We start from the raw sequence: 15,812 nt of genomic DNA, 5'->3' as shown, positions 1-15,812 counted from the left end.
CCAAGCACTTTGTACTTTGCAACAGAATTTAATCGACAGAAGACACAATAATCCTTATGCAATGCAGCCATCTGACAAGATTCCTCTGGATTCCTTAGTGCAACTACGTGTCACAAATAAGCTGGAAGGCAAAAACAAACTGTCAAACCACATTTAGGATTTGGTACAGGTCAGGCAGAAGACAGTCACTGCCACACAGTTCAGCATTTTGGCACAACTTTGGTTGGCAAAATAACCTGTACATTTTATGCCCTAGAGCTTCAATGACAACTAGTATCTGCTAAATCAATCAAGTGCAGCACAGGAATAGCAAAGAAGTATTTTCACTTGCGATAATTACTATACCAAATGCACTTAAAAGAACTGTGGAAGTGAAATCCGAATGTGTAGAAAATTCCCTTTTCAAACTGACAAGAATGACAACATTGATTCCATCGCACCAGTGCATTTGCGTTCTGGCTGGCTGGTGCTTTCTGTTATGGGACAATTTAGGACAACTACTTTATCTATAGAGAGAGAGAGCAAAATCTACTTCTGCTTTCCAATTCTGTTCTACATTTATTCACAGTACAAATGAAGCAAAAGTTGATCAAATGTGGATAGGAAGTCCCCCCGAGGCTAACGTAGCAGATGTTCAAGATCCCCTCTTTGCTTAAAATTTCTTTTTTAAAATTCACTGGAAGTTCTTAGAAATGCTACAGATTAATTTAGAGCAAGACACATATCCACCATTTTTCTCTAAAATCAGCTGTAATATCACATTTTAAAGTAGCTGGTATACTAGAAATGGACTGTCACAACATAAATTGTGTTTTTAAGATAATTCCAGGAGGTTTATTGTTTATTTTTGTTTTGTTTTGAGACAAACTCATTACAATGTACTAATGGGCAAGGGAGGCAACTATTCACACAGGTATGATTTCCATGTCTTTTACACACTCATTGGCAACTAAAAGTCAATTCAGAGAGACCAAACTGGGGTCTTGTTCCTAGGCATGCCCCAGAAAATTTTTTCTTACCACTGGCTATGATTGAAGAACAAGAAAACATTTTTCTTGGCCCAAACTAAAAGGATATTTAATGACGGATCTAAAGTTTTGCCGTTGACTTTCATGAGTTCTTGAAAGACCTACTTCATTTTAAAGACAATGCAAATACCTCAAAGGCAGTGTTCTTTCTTAATTAGGGTCTGTAGTGGAAAAAGTATCCTTACAAAAGCAGAATGTTGAGTTTGACATAGTAGCATCACATGTCATGAAAACATACATGTCATATTTATTTTGGCTGTGCTTTCATAAACATCTAGGTCAAATGTGCAGTCCACCACTGTCCTTTTGCCATGCCTTAACCTCTTCTGTAAGCTGGTTCAATTCACTAACCCAGCAAAAAATATCTCCTTTTAACCACTGCCTGCGCCCCCATTCCTTTCTGCCCAGTCATAGAGAAAAAATTCTGGTGAGCATCAGAGTCAGTAAAAAATAAGTTTCAGATGCACATATTCAGGAACAGAGAGAACAAAAGAACAGAACAAAGCCTTCTCTCTCTTTTTTTTTTTTTTTTTTTTTTTTTGTAGTGGAAAGCTGTTAGATGATCTCAACACGTTTCCCTAAAGCCCACATTTTGACTAAGGAATATTGGTCCCTCCTCTTAGAGAATCACAATTTCCTCCAAAGAAGCAGCATCTCTATTGTTCAGCATTCAAGATGTCCATCCCAAATGCTGAACAGCCTTTTTAGGTAATTCGAACAAAGTTTATTTTAGCTGCTGTTTCAAAAGTGTTTGCATGATAGCTTTGTAGCAGGGTTCAAAACAACTGTGCATAAATCATAAGCCAAAAGGATTTTAGCCAGTAACCGCACCCTTACAAAGTGGACAAGTCTCTGCTAGCACAGACTCAGAAAAGCTATTTTGCAGGGTAGCATTACATACCCTTGCTGTCGTGGTACCAACTTTTTAAGTAATTTCATTAAATTATCTTAACAAGACATATCATTTTTTCGTTGTTGTTGCTATAGCATTTTGGGCACAAAATTAAGTTAGATTTCTTATAGTTCCCAAAATTAAAAAGACAAAGCTTATGCTGTACTGACATACATGGATTCTCAGGTAAGTAAAAAAAAAAATGCATATCCATATTGCAGTTACCTTAGTTCTACCAATACACGTTAAAGATTGCTCAAAATATGGCAATTGTCTTAATCATTCCATCTTCTGTTTAGAAGAAGCTGTCAGCTTAAGATCACAAATGTAGGAATCAATGTAGTTCAATATATTCCAAATAAGTAAGCAGAACCAAGAACTAAAACTGGATTTACAATATACCTCAAGAGAATAATAGAAGTCTTTCTGAAAAGCAAGAATGTTTATACAGGCAGATAGAGGTGGATGATTATTATTTATTTATTTGTATTACAAAACAGGTACTTTCCTGCAAAAAATAAATTAATACCGTAATAATGTCTTAATTGCCCTTGAATGATGCAGAGAATAATTCTGACTGGAAAAACTCAATGACAACATGAATATCTTTCATGTCATTACTAAGTGTCATGGGCACTTGTACAGGACATTGGAAACTGCTGACGAAGACGACCTAGTTTTACATTAAAACAGGAACCTTCTACACTCTATATGAATGCATTCATGAAGTTTGAAAACAGATTTTCATAATTTAAATATTAAATAAACAGTTACTGTTCTTTGAATTTCACTTCAGATGTCACTGAAAAACTAAACGTACTTGCTGTTTACATTTTCTACAACACCTCTTCATTTAAGTATAGAATAAAACTTTTCATAGTTGGAAACTTTTTCGGTTACAACAGTTGTGAGACCAATTTTGTTTTGTTTTGATTATTATTTTATTATTTATTTATTGTTTGTTTTTATTATTTATTTTGAGAAACTTGGAGAGTTCTAACTTAAAGATGTTTAGGATACAAGTTCATATGGAAACTGCTACCATTTAGATACAAATGTACATGGATCCTTATCATAGTAAAATGAATTTATTCAGAATAACATAAGTTTAATTTAAAGCTTTGAATAGTTAATTGAAAGACTTGCATATTTCACACACACAGACTAAAATATTGTTTGTAACAGAACATTTCAGTGGCTGGAAAGGAGAAATACATGTTCCTCAAGAACAATATATATCCTGCAAATTTCTGGATATTTAAGGGTTATTTACAGTTTCAAATTTATTTTCAATGTCTGTGCACTGTAATACCAGCAGTTTATCTGCATGTTTAGCAACTTTTCTTCGTAGAAACAGAAGATTGCACAGGGAAATTTCTTTCATGGCCACAAACCTACCATCTGTACAGTAACACATGAAATATTAGATACTTATTATTCATCCTTCTTCCTCAATATATGTCATGAAACACCACCAATAGATTAAATCATATAGCCTGAAACTGTTGATAACAAAAAATGCCATGTACTTTTTTTTTTTTTCCAAAAAGAAGGGGAAAACTAAATTAAGCAAAAATCTGTATAGAACCTAACTTGATAGTGTAATTCTTTTCAACTTTACTAACTGTTCAGCTTCAAAGCCTTATGAAAATAGAAGTTTTATTTAAATAAGTTTTCAATTCTATAACTGTACATATATGAGGTACATTTAACCTGTCTAACCAGTTACCCAACCATGTCCAAATTTAGTTCATCAGCACAGTGCAAATAGAACACAATAGTTTCATTTTACATGCTGCCACGTACAGTGTTATGTAACCAGCCAATAAAACATTTTTGCAACAGAAAAACAAAGAAACTTTTATTTCAAAAAAAAAAAAAAAAGTGCAAAGCAGCAAGAGAACAATAAAAAGAGGCAATTCTTTCTGTTTTCTCTTTTTGCCAAAGGCACTCACACATGCAGACAAACGAAGCTTGCATATTCTCCTCTCCTTTGGAGGATCTTATGTAAAAATCTTTCTAATTCAGATTTTTACCTGTTGAAGCATCTCTTCTGTAGCATTCAGTTTCAACTGATGCCCCTCAAGACAGATTTCTAAGTCCCGGATTTTCTCTCCTTGAGCTTCCACCTGGTCTGTAAGAACACTCACCTGTAATTTGAGAAGAGAAGCGCAATGCTACTGAACTGACTGTAAATAAATTTGAATTTCATTACACAATTAACTTCCAAATGCACATTTTTACCACAAGTTCTCTTTTAAAGTCCTTAGTAGTTTCATACTCTTTCATAACTTGCTCTACTGAGACAGTTTTCCAGTCTCACCTACAAATATTTTCATTCAACCCCCGCCCTACTTGGACTGTTTTTTTTTTAATATTAAAATGAGAGAACATTTCTAGAAGAGCTGGAAGAATACTTATAGGTAGCCTGAGTCAGTTCATGCACAAGTCTCAACAACTAGAAAACACCAAAGAACATATTATACTGAAAATACTTGAAGTGGTCTTGAAGCATGCACTGCTATTTCACGTTCTGTTGGCACTCAGCTCCCTAAAATGGGTAAATGATAAAACTGTTCATTTGGAAACCAACCAATTACCTTGCTTCTTACAAGAACAGAAAAACAGCTTACCTATCAACAAAGCGTTTTGAAGTTGTAAGGAATGCGATGAGTAAAAGGCATGTTTTAGCAGCAACAAAGTTCTATTCCAAGAAAAATTCCCAGGCTTTGCAAGCCAAAACATGACAGCAGAAGAAATGAGATACAGACAATGAATCCCAGGAAAAGAAACAATAAGCTATACTGGTAAAGAACTGTAGGAATTGTGGTACAGACTGCTGAACGTGTAACGAGAAAAGCCCAGCAGCCAAGCTCAAAGCTTGTGAAGTTCTAAAAAAAAACAAAAAAAACAACCAACAAACCAACAACAACCTACATGTAGGCTCAGAATAACATTAGATAGATATGAAAAAGTGTTAATTCCTATGTTAAGAAGCACATACACTCTGTAGATTCATTTTTGGTGTTTATTTATATAAAAGTAGTTTCCACCGCAGACTAAACCTTGATTACACTAGAAAATGTTACCTCAAACAACAAAGCAACCATAGGTTTCTAAGCTCCAGTTTTAATGAAACATGTTAACAAAAGCTTATCTACATTCTCGAATCCAACTCTGAAGTACTTGTACTTAAAAAAAAAAAAAAAAAAAAAAAAAAAAGTACTTGGAAGTGAAACCTTTAAGATGTACCCATACCCGTTAAGCAGCATTGTTAAAGCCCAAGGGAATCAACAAACAACTGAGTTCACTTCAGGGCAGCTGCAGCGGGAATGACTGGGTGATCCATATTTGTTTTACCTGCAAACATAAGGACAAGGATGCCTGGGAGAGGGATACAGAAAAAGAAAACCAGAGCATTTTATTTTTATGCCTTTAAAGTAGTTGGCCCTTGAGAAATGCACAGATGAACACAGGATGAGAGATGACAGGAAGGAGTGGGTGGAAGGAGATCGCAACATTTTGCCACTCTTGGCCAGAAGCACACTAAGACGCATGTGAGCTGGTAGGGTGGAAAGAACTGCCCATAAGGAAGTCTGTTGCATATCAACTTTTTTGTTTCACTCCCATTACGTATGTCATGGTGCACAAGAAGTTCTTAGAGATCAGAAAGCAAGAAAAAACAAAAACAAACAAACAAACAAACAAAGCCCCTTCTTCAGTCTGACACAGTTTTCAGAGCAAGTAAACAAGTTTGACTTAAAGGGTCAGGCTAAGTTCCAACCAGTATTGAAACTTATAAGGAAATCTCTGTGTATTAAACGTGACCTGCAAAGGCATTTAGTAAAAGTTTAGTAGCTTTAGAAGCACTATGCTGAATATTCCAATTATTATGTTGAGAGGCACATTAGCTACTTTGAGCTCATATTTTCCTCTCCATTTAAGATCACATATGCCAGACTCTTCTAGGAATCAGTAAGCTGCACACAGAGTATAACCTCAGCATATGCTGCACTGGCACGTCCATCTTGCCTTAGCAGTGCAACATCAACATGAGTTAGCCCCTAGTGAATACATTTTCCGTAAATATCTATAAGGGAGTTATATTGATAAAATAGCCCCAAATCAAGTAGTATAATATTTTTAAATACCTTAGGAAAAAGACCTTTGTGGAAAAGCAAAACAAAACAAAACAAACAAACAAAAAAACTAAACAGTAAGTACATTAGTACACAGGCACTGAGCTCTAAAACAGTATTGTTGATGCTGTAGCATTTCCAGTCTCCACCACACACTGAACAGCAGAAGTAGGTTTCAAGGTCCCCTGTTTGTTAGTCGTGGGAGAAACAGAGTGTGAGTGGCACCTGTAAAGTTGCCTTGGTACGGCTTCTTCTGCAGCAAGACTGGAGCTCTCCCAGCTTTGTATTCCCCACAAATTATAGCTGTGGGCCACAGTTACTGGCACAACAGACTGTAAACCACCACAGAGAGGTGCTCTGTCTCCAATCACTTTTTCATCTTTCATGCCATTGGTCACACTCGAGAGCAGGGTTTGCACCAACATACTCTCTAAGGCCAACGTAACCTCAAGATGGGGCTTGCTTACGTTCCTCACATTGGACTGCATAGACAGAATGTGCAGAACTGGTGTAAACGAGGTTCTAACAGAATCACAGGATGGATGAGGTGGGAAAGGAGGATGACCTCTGGAGGCCATCTTGTCCAACCCCTCTGCTCAGGGCCATCTAGAGCAGGTTGCCCAGGATCAATCCCCAGCTCTGGATCTTGGCATCTTCTTTTTTTTGTTGCTGATCACCTGCTGACCAAGGCTTTCATCTATGTTATTTGACTGGGGGTTTTAGAATTCTACTGCAATAGCGTGCATTGCAATAGGAAAATGCATTAGAATATATTGACTATACCTCTCGATGGGGTTACAATGTCGGTAAAAGGCAAAAAAAAAAAAAAAAAAAAAAGTTTCTGCATCTGATTTTAATCCATTCCTTTTGCGGGAAAACTGCAGGCAGGACTCTGAACCATGTCATAAAAGCATGATCCATGTCACTTCTTTAGGAGTTTACTGTATTAGCTGTATTGTCTAAATACCTATTTCTGTGGATGAAGAAATATCTTCTAAAAAGCAACATGAAGAGACAGGGAAAGTACATACTGAGAAGTTGCCTCTAAGTTGCCTCCGGTGCTTCTGGAGACTAGTGGTCCTATTAAATCTGCAAGAACTGACACATTTCTAACACAGCCAAAGCTGTAGAAGACCACCAGTGCAAAATGATCATCAACAACCATCTGTATGGTTCAAACCACATCCAAGAGGACAGCCCCTTCTATACACAAAGATTATGGGACTATAAACATATGTGATGATATGAAGGACCCCTTCAGGGCAAAGACACAGGTGCATCAGTACAGCCCTGTGCTTCTGAGTGAACAGCTGGGTTTTCTTCTAATAAATTCTTCTAATTGTTGCTCCAACTATGAGTGCACATTTGTACAAGTGTGAGAAGTGAACATACTGTGTGAAAAGCAGTGTGCTATCATTAATAGAATCTCACTAATAGAATCAACGTGCTACAGTTAATAACAGTTTCATTAATATGTAAATCAATATTATCAATAAACTAATAATAAATATTTAGAATAATTATTATTTAATAATATTATTTATTACTTATTTATTAAAGTTGTGATGCTGTCTCAACGAACTTCTAATCTCCTATTAAAAAATGGAAATTTGAAACACACGAACATTTAAGTTCCAAACAGATTTTATTTTATTTTTTCCTCCACTCAGGATTTGATTTGACTTTACCTCCCACTCCTTAAGCTTTTTGGTGATGTAAAGCAACTTCAATACAATATACACGCAGGGAAAATATTAGTTCTACCCACTTATGACTTATGAAAAACTTTTAATTTCTCATTTTTATTTCTGAGACTTGCAAGTCTTCCACATCCCAATAATAACCAAACTATCTGTCTGAAACTATATGGTGTCCATCATCTTGCTTTTGAATCCCTGGTCTCAAGATGCTAAACAGCTTCCCATACTGTTACAACCTATCCATTCTCATAAACATAGAAATAGATCACTCAGTGGAATGATAACGTTTTTGCAATACACATTTGCTAACAGAAGTTTAATGACTTCAATGGAGAAGAAAGTAAGGGATGAGTACGTTATCTTGAAACACGACAGCATAATTTTTCCCTTATTCTTCAGTCTTTCAGTTCATTAAAAACAGTGTCATGCAGAATCTAAAAAGTAACTGGCAAAATCCGGCAAACCCAGAATGAAAACTATTACCAGTACATTATTATCTTGGAGAAATAATAATAATTAATAATAACAATAGTAACAGCAAAAATGTCAACACTCTGAAGTTCTCCTTAATCGTCATTCTTACCGTAGCTGTTATTCCCCACCCCTACACCCAGTTATCGCACCATTAGACTAATCATATGGATTTTAAAAATCATAAAATAATTCCTGATTAACTATCAGTTACATTTCATGACCTGCTAACTTTTTTTTTCCCCACAGAATATACTCTATTATTTCACCTTTTATTCAATGAATATCGAGTACATAGACAATATTCTCTTTAAAACATACCTGCAGTATGAGAGACTCTTTATCACCTTCTAATCGTGCCAATCTTTCTTGATAGGTTTCATTATTAGTAGATGAATGATGATTCACCTGTGACTGGGGAGAAAAGTACTATAAGAACTTTTACAGTTAATATTAAAATTTCAAGCAATAAATAATAAAATTGATACAGCATGGTTGTTATAATGCAAAATACATGCAAAAAGTAGGTGTACAGAATAAAGCTGTTTATTTTGTATGTATTAAACCTTTTGCACGTGTGGTTTTTAGCTGGATTTTGAATACTTTCTCATTTCCAACAATCAGTAACTGTATAGGAATAGATTTGATATTTGCTAGCAACTTATCACTTCACTGGGAGATTCCAGCTTAACAAGGCAAAAACATGAACTATATGCTTTTAAAGGTCATTCCTTATTAACTTTTGTAGTATAATGAAAATAAGGAATCCTCATAAGTAAACAAGATTTATTTCTGTATGCCCATCTAGATAATCCTTTGACCTCAGCTACAAATCCTCAATCAAAGCATCAGCCATTCTGCTTGGACTATTATTCCACTTGAAGATCAAAGTCTTTTAGATCAGAAATCTTTAACCTTGGCAGCTACATTAGAACTAAAACTTCCCTCCATATCATTAAATGGTTTTCCCAATGGACAGCCCACAGGCCTTCCCAGTATTTCTCACTTGCACACAATGGTAGGTGAACACTTTTCTGAACACAGAACATCAAGTTCAGCACACTACAAACAGCAAACAGCACACTACTAAGCAGGTGAAGATTCTCCTAGTAACAAAAGCTAGGGATGAAGACTGCCCAGTCAGGTAGTCTTTGTTTGCACCGTTTATGCTGCTGTCATCTGCTATTTTTTATGCTAGATTTAAGAGATATGCCTGTAACCACTTGTGTAACCACCTCCCCCCTTCCCTTACAAACACTGTGAGTTAAATTGCTGCCAATATATTTTAACATAAGCAACTTGTCATCACTGCAAATCACAGCTGAACATTTTATATAATCAGTAACTAAGAATTAATTCAACATCAAATCACAAATAAGACAGACACTTTACTACACTCACATTTAGCAAATGTATAACCCCTGGTGATGTCTGCAGCACTGACTGACTGTGAAGTATCTTCTGTTGGAAGTTCAACACTCAATACCCATATAAGACCTAGTGAATCACACACATGTGGACAAGGAGAAGTGGAAAACAAACAAACAAAAAAACCCAACCCTGGCAAAAGGTCAGCCAGAGACCGCTCGGATAAGTACAGTACACAGAAAATGGCCTGCTAAAAAAAGGGGCTGACTGACACACAGCAGTTGTTTAAGACTTGGGAAGTCTTTGTGGCATGCATTAAGACAAGATAAAACAATGTAATATGAACCAAGACCATCTGTGGATGGTTGGAGTGCACGCTGCAGTTGTGAAAGAGTACTGAGATGAAACTGAGTATAGTTAGGTATCACATGGATCAGCAGGAACTGAATATGGAACCGTAGCACTGAAGTTGTAAGACCAGACAGCAAGGAGTTAGTGTAAGAGATGACAAACAATGAACACTAGACTCATGGAACCACACAAACCAGAAGGCTGAATCAACAAGATTTTCCACAGACAAATATGTTGCTTCAGAAGATGTAGCTTTAAAGACTAAAAATTATTACCCGAGCTCCACAACTTATAAGTTAAATGTATTAATTATATTTCTTGTAATGAAACAATGGGAGAGATGTCAAAAAGAAAAAAAAAAAGTTTCTGATAACGTAGTAAAGAAGTAGAAGGAAAGGTGGCTGGAACAGTTAGGATGGTAGTAGTGCTGCAGATGAAAACTCAAGTGTATACCATACATGCTTTGCCTAAGACAGCTGCAAAGCAATTTCTCGAAGCACCTATATTACACTCTCCATAGAGAACTTGGATATAGTTTAATGATAATCAGATTGCACCTGATATAAATGCAAAGCATTTCCTCAAATAATTCAAAACCATTTATGCCAGTTCTTAAAAAAAAAAAAAAAAAAAAAAAAGCAGCTTTAGCTTCTTATTCATCTTTAGTATCCAGATCTCTCTTGAATATGTTCCCTTTAATTTAATTTGGACATAATATTAACATATGCAGAAAATATGAGCGTCTAAGTATCACTTATGTGATCCAGTCATTACAGAGTACTATTCAGAGAAAAAGGCTTAAAAATCCCTCCAGAATATGATACAAAAATAAATAAATAAATAAATAAATCAGACTTTAGAGTATGATTCAACAGCTTTATGTTAAAACAAGGATAATTAGCAAAAATACAAAAGGGTATGGCAAGAAAGGGAAGACATATTTGATCAATTCAGCTAGCTAGCTTAATTTTCAACAGCCTTCTCAGACAGGAGCTCAGAGTCCAGTAAGAAAGGAATTTTTGTTTCCTTGCATGTTATTTTAACAGGAGACAATTCAGAATGCAGCACGTTGCCAGAACTGAACAACTGTTGTTTAGAGTTTGTGTACTGATGTTCTATTCAGAGGTTTCTGAAACAAACCTTGAATCTGCATAGTCTGTAAAAGTAAGCCCCTTACAACAAGCACATATGCAAGCTAAAAATTTGAATATAGGCCAATTTACGTTCTCCTTGTGTCTTAGGTTTCATCTCCAAGGAACTCCAACACAGCTGATTTTAAAACAAAACCCACCAACTTCTGAAGTTCATCAGCAAACTGTTACACAGAAATTTATCACTAAGGTTTCTCATACTGGGCTATGGAGGAGGAAGGAGCTGGGAAAAGAAATCTGGCAGTCAGTTAGACTGGTGATTTGTAAGCTTTTTCAACAAGTCACCCGCCTCTTAGCATACAGATTACGTCAAAACCCTCCTCCCTTCTTATTCAGAGTCACATGAATCACTTACAGTTCCACTGATAATTGAATCAGATGCCTGTGGCAACTGTAGTACTTGCATTAATGGGAAAGATTAGGGACATCCATGATATATTGTCTTCTGTTGCAGTTTAGAAGCTGAGAAGAGGAATATGGCCAGCAGAGTTCAACCAGCCGGTTTACCGCAAACTACTAACAGCACACAGACTGCAATATTATATTTCAATACAGGAAAAATGTACACTATAGACTTTTTCCAGTCTCTCTGGAGTTGACAATATTTAGAAGAATACAGACTTCCCAAGTTTTGATTACTGTTTTGGGTCAGCAGAATTGGTGTTATGAGTCACAATATTTGCTTTTGTATAGTGGTGAGTGAGAAGCCCACACAGTAAACAATTTTATTTTAGCATCTATCTATGGATATAATACAAATTTAATCTCTTGGCATCCTAGTGCTACCTGAAATACACACCCATCTGAATGTATGTACATTCACTCAGCATACTTGCGGAGGGAGAGGTGGCTGGAACATGATTTCTGGATCTGCAATTCCTGCCTTTCATCTGAAGGCAATTATGAAAGCAACAACAGGATTTTTCTGCTTGTCATTGTTCATTGTTGATTAAGTGAAAATGGCAGTCAATCTGAAAGAGCTAGCAACATATAGTCTGCAATTAAGTACAGACAAAGCTAGGTAAATTCACGCAGTCCTTAAAATCAAATAATTTTGACCAAATATTTATACTTTTATCAGGACAACTTTTCCCATTACTAAAACTTCTCCTCCAGACAGTTAAGTTACTTAAGGAAGATATCCTTACAGAAGTCATGAGGTTCACCCTTATTATCATAAGCTTAATTAATACAGCATATGCTTGACTGCTTCATCTCTTGTTAGCACAGGTTATGTACAGTAGCCAGAACAAAAGAAACAAAAGCATAGCACTAATGTATATCTGTCTCAGGTCAGCCATCAGCTCAGAGCTGCACACACTTGAAAATTTAAGTCCAAAGCAAGCTACAAGAGTCATCACATTTCCATTCCATATGAAGGCATCTCTTTCAAAATGACAAGTCTTACCCTTCCAAAGTTTTCCTGACACATGAGATTTTCCATTTTGCTACACTTCATCTACTGCAGTTCAAAAAGCCCAGTTTCATAATGCTCTTGGAGAGCACGTGATATCATTTGTCATAAATATTAGCATTTATTTCTGTGATGAAACTCAGTAACTTGTGATTACACCTATATGCCCATGAACCAAAATGGGGGTTATGTCATTTTTATTCAGAATAGCGTGTTCCAATTAAGGCCAGATGGAAGGAAGATAAAGCAACAGCACCACAGAGGAAATTGTATGTGAACCTCTTAACCCAAGCTCCTTAGAAGAACCAAAGAAACTCATGCTGAAGATGACGCACATTTAGCATTTGGAAGGTGGGGGGAGAGCCTTAGGTTCTTTAGCTTGCAACAGAAGTTTAACGGCAACAGATTCATACTTAGGCCCTGTAAAAGAACCTGACATCAGCTACCTGCCAAATGCTTCCCACAGACTGACAGCCAGTCACAAGTAATGGTAATAGTGCCCTGTATATACACAAGAACTCTTCCATCTCCTTCTAGAAAGAGACTGCTTAGAGATGCGCCTCCCCTGGTGTGTCCTGTGACCTCCTTAACTTGGCTTTGCGCCTCACTAACAAGGTATCTTTGAACATCGGTGCTGTTACAAACTCTGCTACAAAAGGCATGAAACCAGGGTGGTACTTGTGTGTCAGATACCATTCAGCTTTTCAGGCAGAATAAGCTCACCCAAACGGTTCTGAAATTGCCACCTTCATATGCCATAAAGTATAGCATAGCTGTACCCACTGCAGAGTTGTCTTTGATATCAGGCAAAATGTTATCAACACAAAATTCTCTCTCTTTGAGAAAGACTACTCCTGCAGGCAGCATTAATTCTTCTTTCTCTCAGAAGACAGAAAAAAGTAAAAAAAAAAAAATAATAATAATAAAAAAAAGTGAACAAAGCATGAGCTGTGCCTCATATACAACTGAGACAAGACTAAAATTTTTGTTTGTTTGCTTGTTTGGCTCTATTTGATCTTACTTTTTGGTGCCCACTCTATCCATAACCTATGAGCATTCTTGGCACAGCACTTTTCACAGGTCATTTTAACATCAAGAAAGTCTAATGGAAAGAGATGAAACGTGGTAACGCTCTGTTTAAATTTGACCTAAATATTGCCTTGTACCTGCTGCTGTTGCATGATGCTACTGTTGTTGTTATGTTACAACACTACTGCTTAAAACCATATCCTCTGTTCTAAGCATCTGAAAATATCATCTGTGTCCTTCATTTCCCCTTTCCAGGGTCTCATGATTTTTTTATAATTGTTTGTTTGCTGTCCTAATCCAGTCCAAGGCACAGATACATGTGGGAAAATGTGGCTTAACCAACTAACTGCAACATCAAAACCGATCCTGGTCTCTGAAGTGACTTCTTATGATGAAATTGGAACCAGCTTTGGTGTACTTCACCAATGGTTTATGCAAGTCTGTTGCAACTACTCTGTTAAGTGCCATTTGTTACTCTGGAGGGTACTCATACTTGCAGTCACAGCCAAAGAGCAATAGTTTATGATTGCAGGGCCCCAAATCTATCCTAGTCAGTGCCAGACATGGCACTAGGATTCCTGAATCTGAAAATTAAATTAGTAACTTAGATTTTATTTTATTTTTTAAATCACTTATCAAAAGAATTAGGGAGCACACTGTTCAAGGTCTCCTGGGAACCATGCAGGATCATTTTTCATTCCTCTGCAATTCCCCCACGTGCTCACTCCCTTTAAGAGCCTGAAAGAAAAAGAAGCAATATTGATATTCTCTTTTATGTTCCTTACATAAAAGGAATTAAGTGCAACCATTGTAATGGCATTATTAATTTCTGAAGAAGTTTGTCCTATGTTTGAATAGAGTATCCTTTCTAAATACAGTACTTAAAAATCATCCCAAAGACACCCTCTGTTGTTCGTACTCCCAAAATGGTTAGCATTTCAGTAAAAGCCATTCTTCACTGAAACTACCTTTTTATTGTTTTGTAGTTCTCAGTGCACACTGAATGCAACAGTCTGATAATACCACACCATAGCCTTTTTTTTTTTTTTTTTTTTTTTTTTTTTTAGCAAAATTACATTTTAGAAATGAAATTAAACCAAGAAGCAGGGGCAACAGACATACCATACTCAAAATATTATTTAAATAACAATTTAATGTGATCTCAAAAAACCACTAAAGAGTTATCTGGCTTTAACTGTAGAGAGCACAGGTTAAACTAACAGTCTAATGTTACCAAATGTACTTCCTGTTGCCTCCTCTCCTTCACTCACCCACTCATTCCCCATTTAATCCCCTCCCCATGTGAGCGCTTTGAGAATGTGATGCAAATGTTTTGTAATTTAACTGAACTTTAAGATTCTCAAGCTTTTATTAAAGACTGACATATCATGAATATTTTATATTTATTCAAGAAGCTACCAAAATTGAAGTTCCTATTCACATTCCACACAGGTATTTACCTATATTTTATGTTTACATGTTCAGTAAAAACAAAAAAAGAGTGCATGCTCATCTGCATACCTATGTTTTTAGACTAGTGCCATACAGAAGCACTAACATAAATAATGTGCATACAATTTCCAATAAAAATACACACAGGTTGAAAATAGTTTTTTAAAGGTATAGTGAGATGTGCTCCTTACATGACATACAATTAAATCAATATTGTAATTAAAAACAAATAAACAAACAAAAAAAACAGTATATTATGAAAGATCTATTCTCATCCCACTCATGCATTTTTCAAAAACTGAGAAATAAATAGTTAAAACCTATAAAACCTACAAGCTGACAAAAATTAAGGGATTTTTCTAAGGTGATCAGACAGCTGCATAAACCTTGTTTTTCTTTTACAGGAAGACAAAAACAATCTCATTATATTACGCAGTTAATTCATGTCCACATTCACGTTTATCACAAAATTAGGATTTTAATAGCACTGCTTTTTTTTAAAAACAAACAAACAAAAACCAACATATTTTAATAAGAGAAATGTGGGCAGGTAAAATGTACCACCATTTTTATCCAAAACAAAGGCATCCCAAAAAGTCACTTACAATTACCTCAATGAAGAATTAAGTGAAGAACCAGTGCAAATACATCTTGATTTTAAACTACAATGTCGTAAACAATGTATTCTCATATTTTGCCATACATTGTCACGTAGGATATACTTTGTTGTGTTATAATCTCAGGAAAGCATAAGCACTTACTAGAATCTATTGCCATTTGTTCAAAGTTTGATTCTAGAGTTTCACTTTTAAAGACA

The 15,812-nt window shown here is 35.9% G+C and overlaps 1 protein-coding gene across 25 annotated transcripts in view; it reads right to left on the bottom strand.

Annotated features, from left to right (window-relative positions):
- Nucleotides 1-15,812, bottom strand: part of PPFIBP2 (PPFIA binding protein 2) — a 110,349-nt gene that overhangs the window by 41,448 nt on the left and 53,089 nt on the right. For 18 of the 25 annotated variants that reach the window (XM_072039235.1, XM_072039239.1, XM_072039238.1 and 15 more), the window contains 2 exons: nt 8,552-8,644; nt 3,957-4,070 (listed from right to left, as the gene is read on the bottom strand). In XM_072039235.1, the coding sequence (XP_071895336.1) occupies nt 3,957-4,070; nt 8,552-8,644 (207 nt within the window). Of the gene's footprint in view, nt 1-3,956; nt 4,071-4,164; nt 4,313-8,551; nt 8,645-9,631; nt 9,816-15,606; nt 15,731-15,812 lie in introns of those variants that run through there. The other 7 variants (XM_072039236.1, XM_072039247.1, XM_072039248.1 and 4 more) reach the window with 5 other exon arrangements.

The sequence above is a fragment of the Anas platyrhynchos genome, chromosome 5 (assembly GCF_047663525.1).
Source record: "Anas platyrhynchos isolate ZD024472 breed Pekin duck chromosome 5, IASCAAS_PekinDuck_T2T, whole genome shotgun sequence".
Taxonomy (NCBI): domain Eukaryota; kingdom Metazoa; phylum Chordata; class Aves; order Anseriformes; family Anatidae; genus Anas; species Anas platyrhynchos.
The sequence above is the reverse complement of the archived record's forward strand: the minus strand, read 5'-3'. Positions and strand labels throughout refer to the sequence as shown.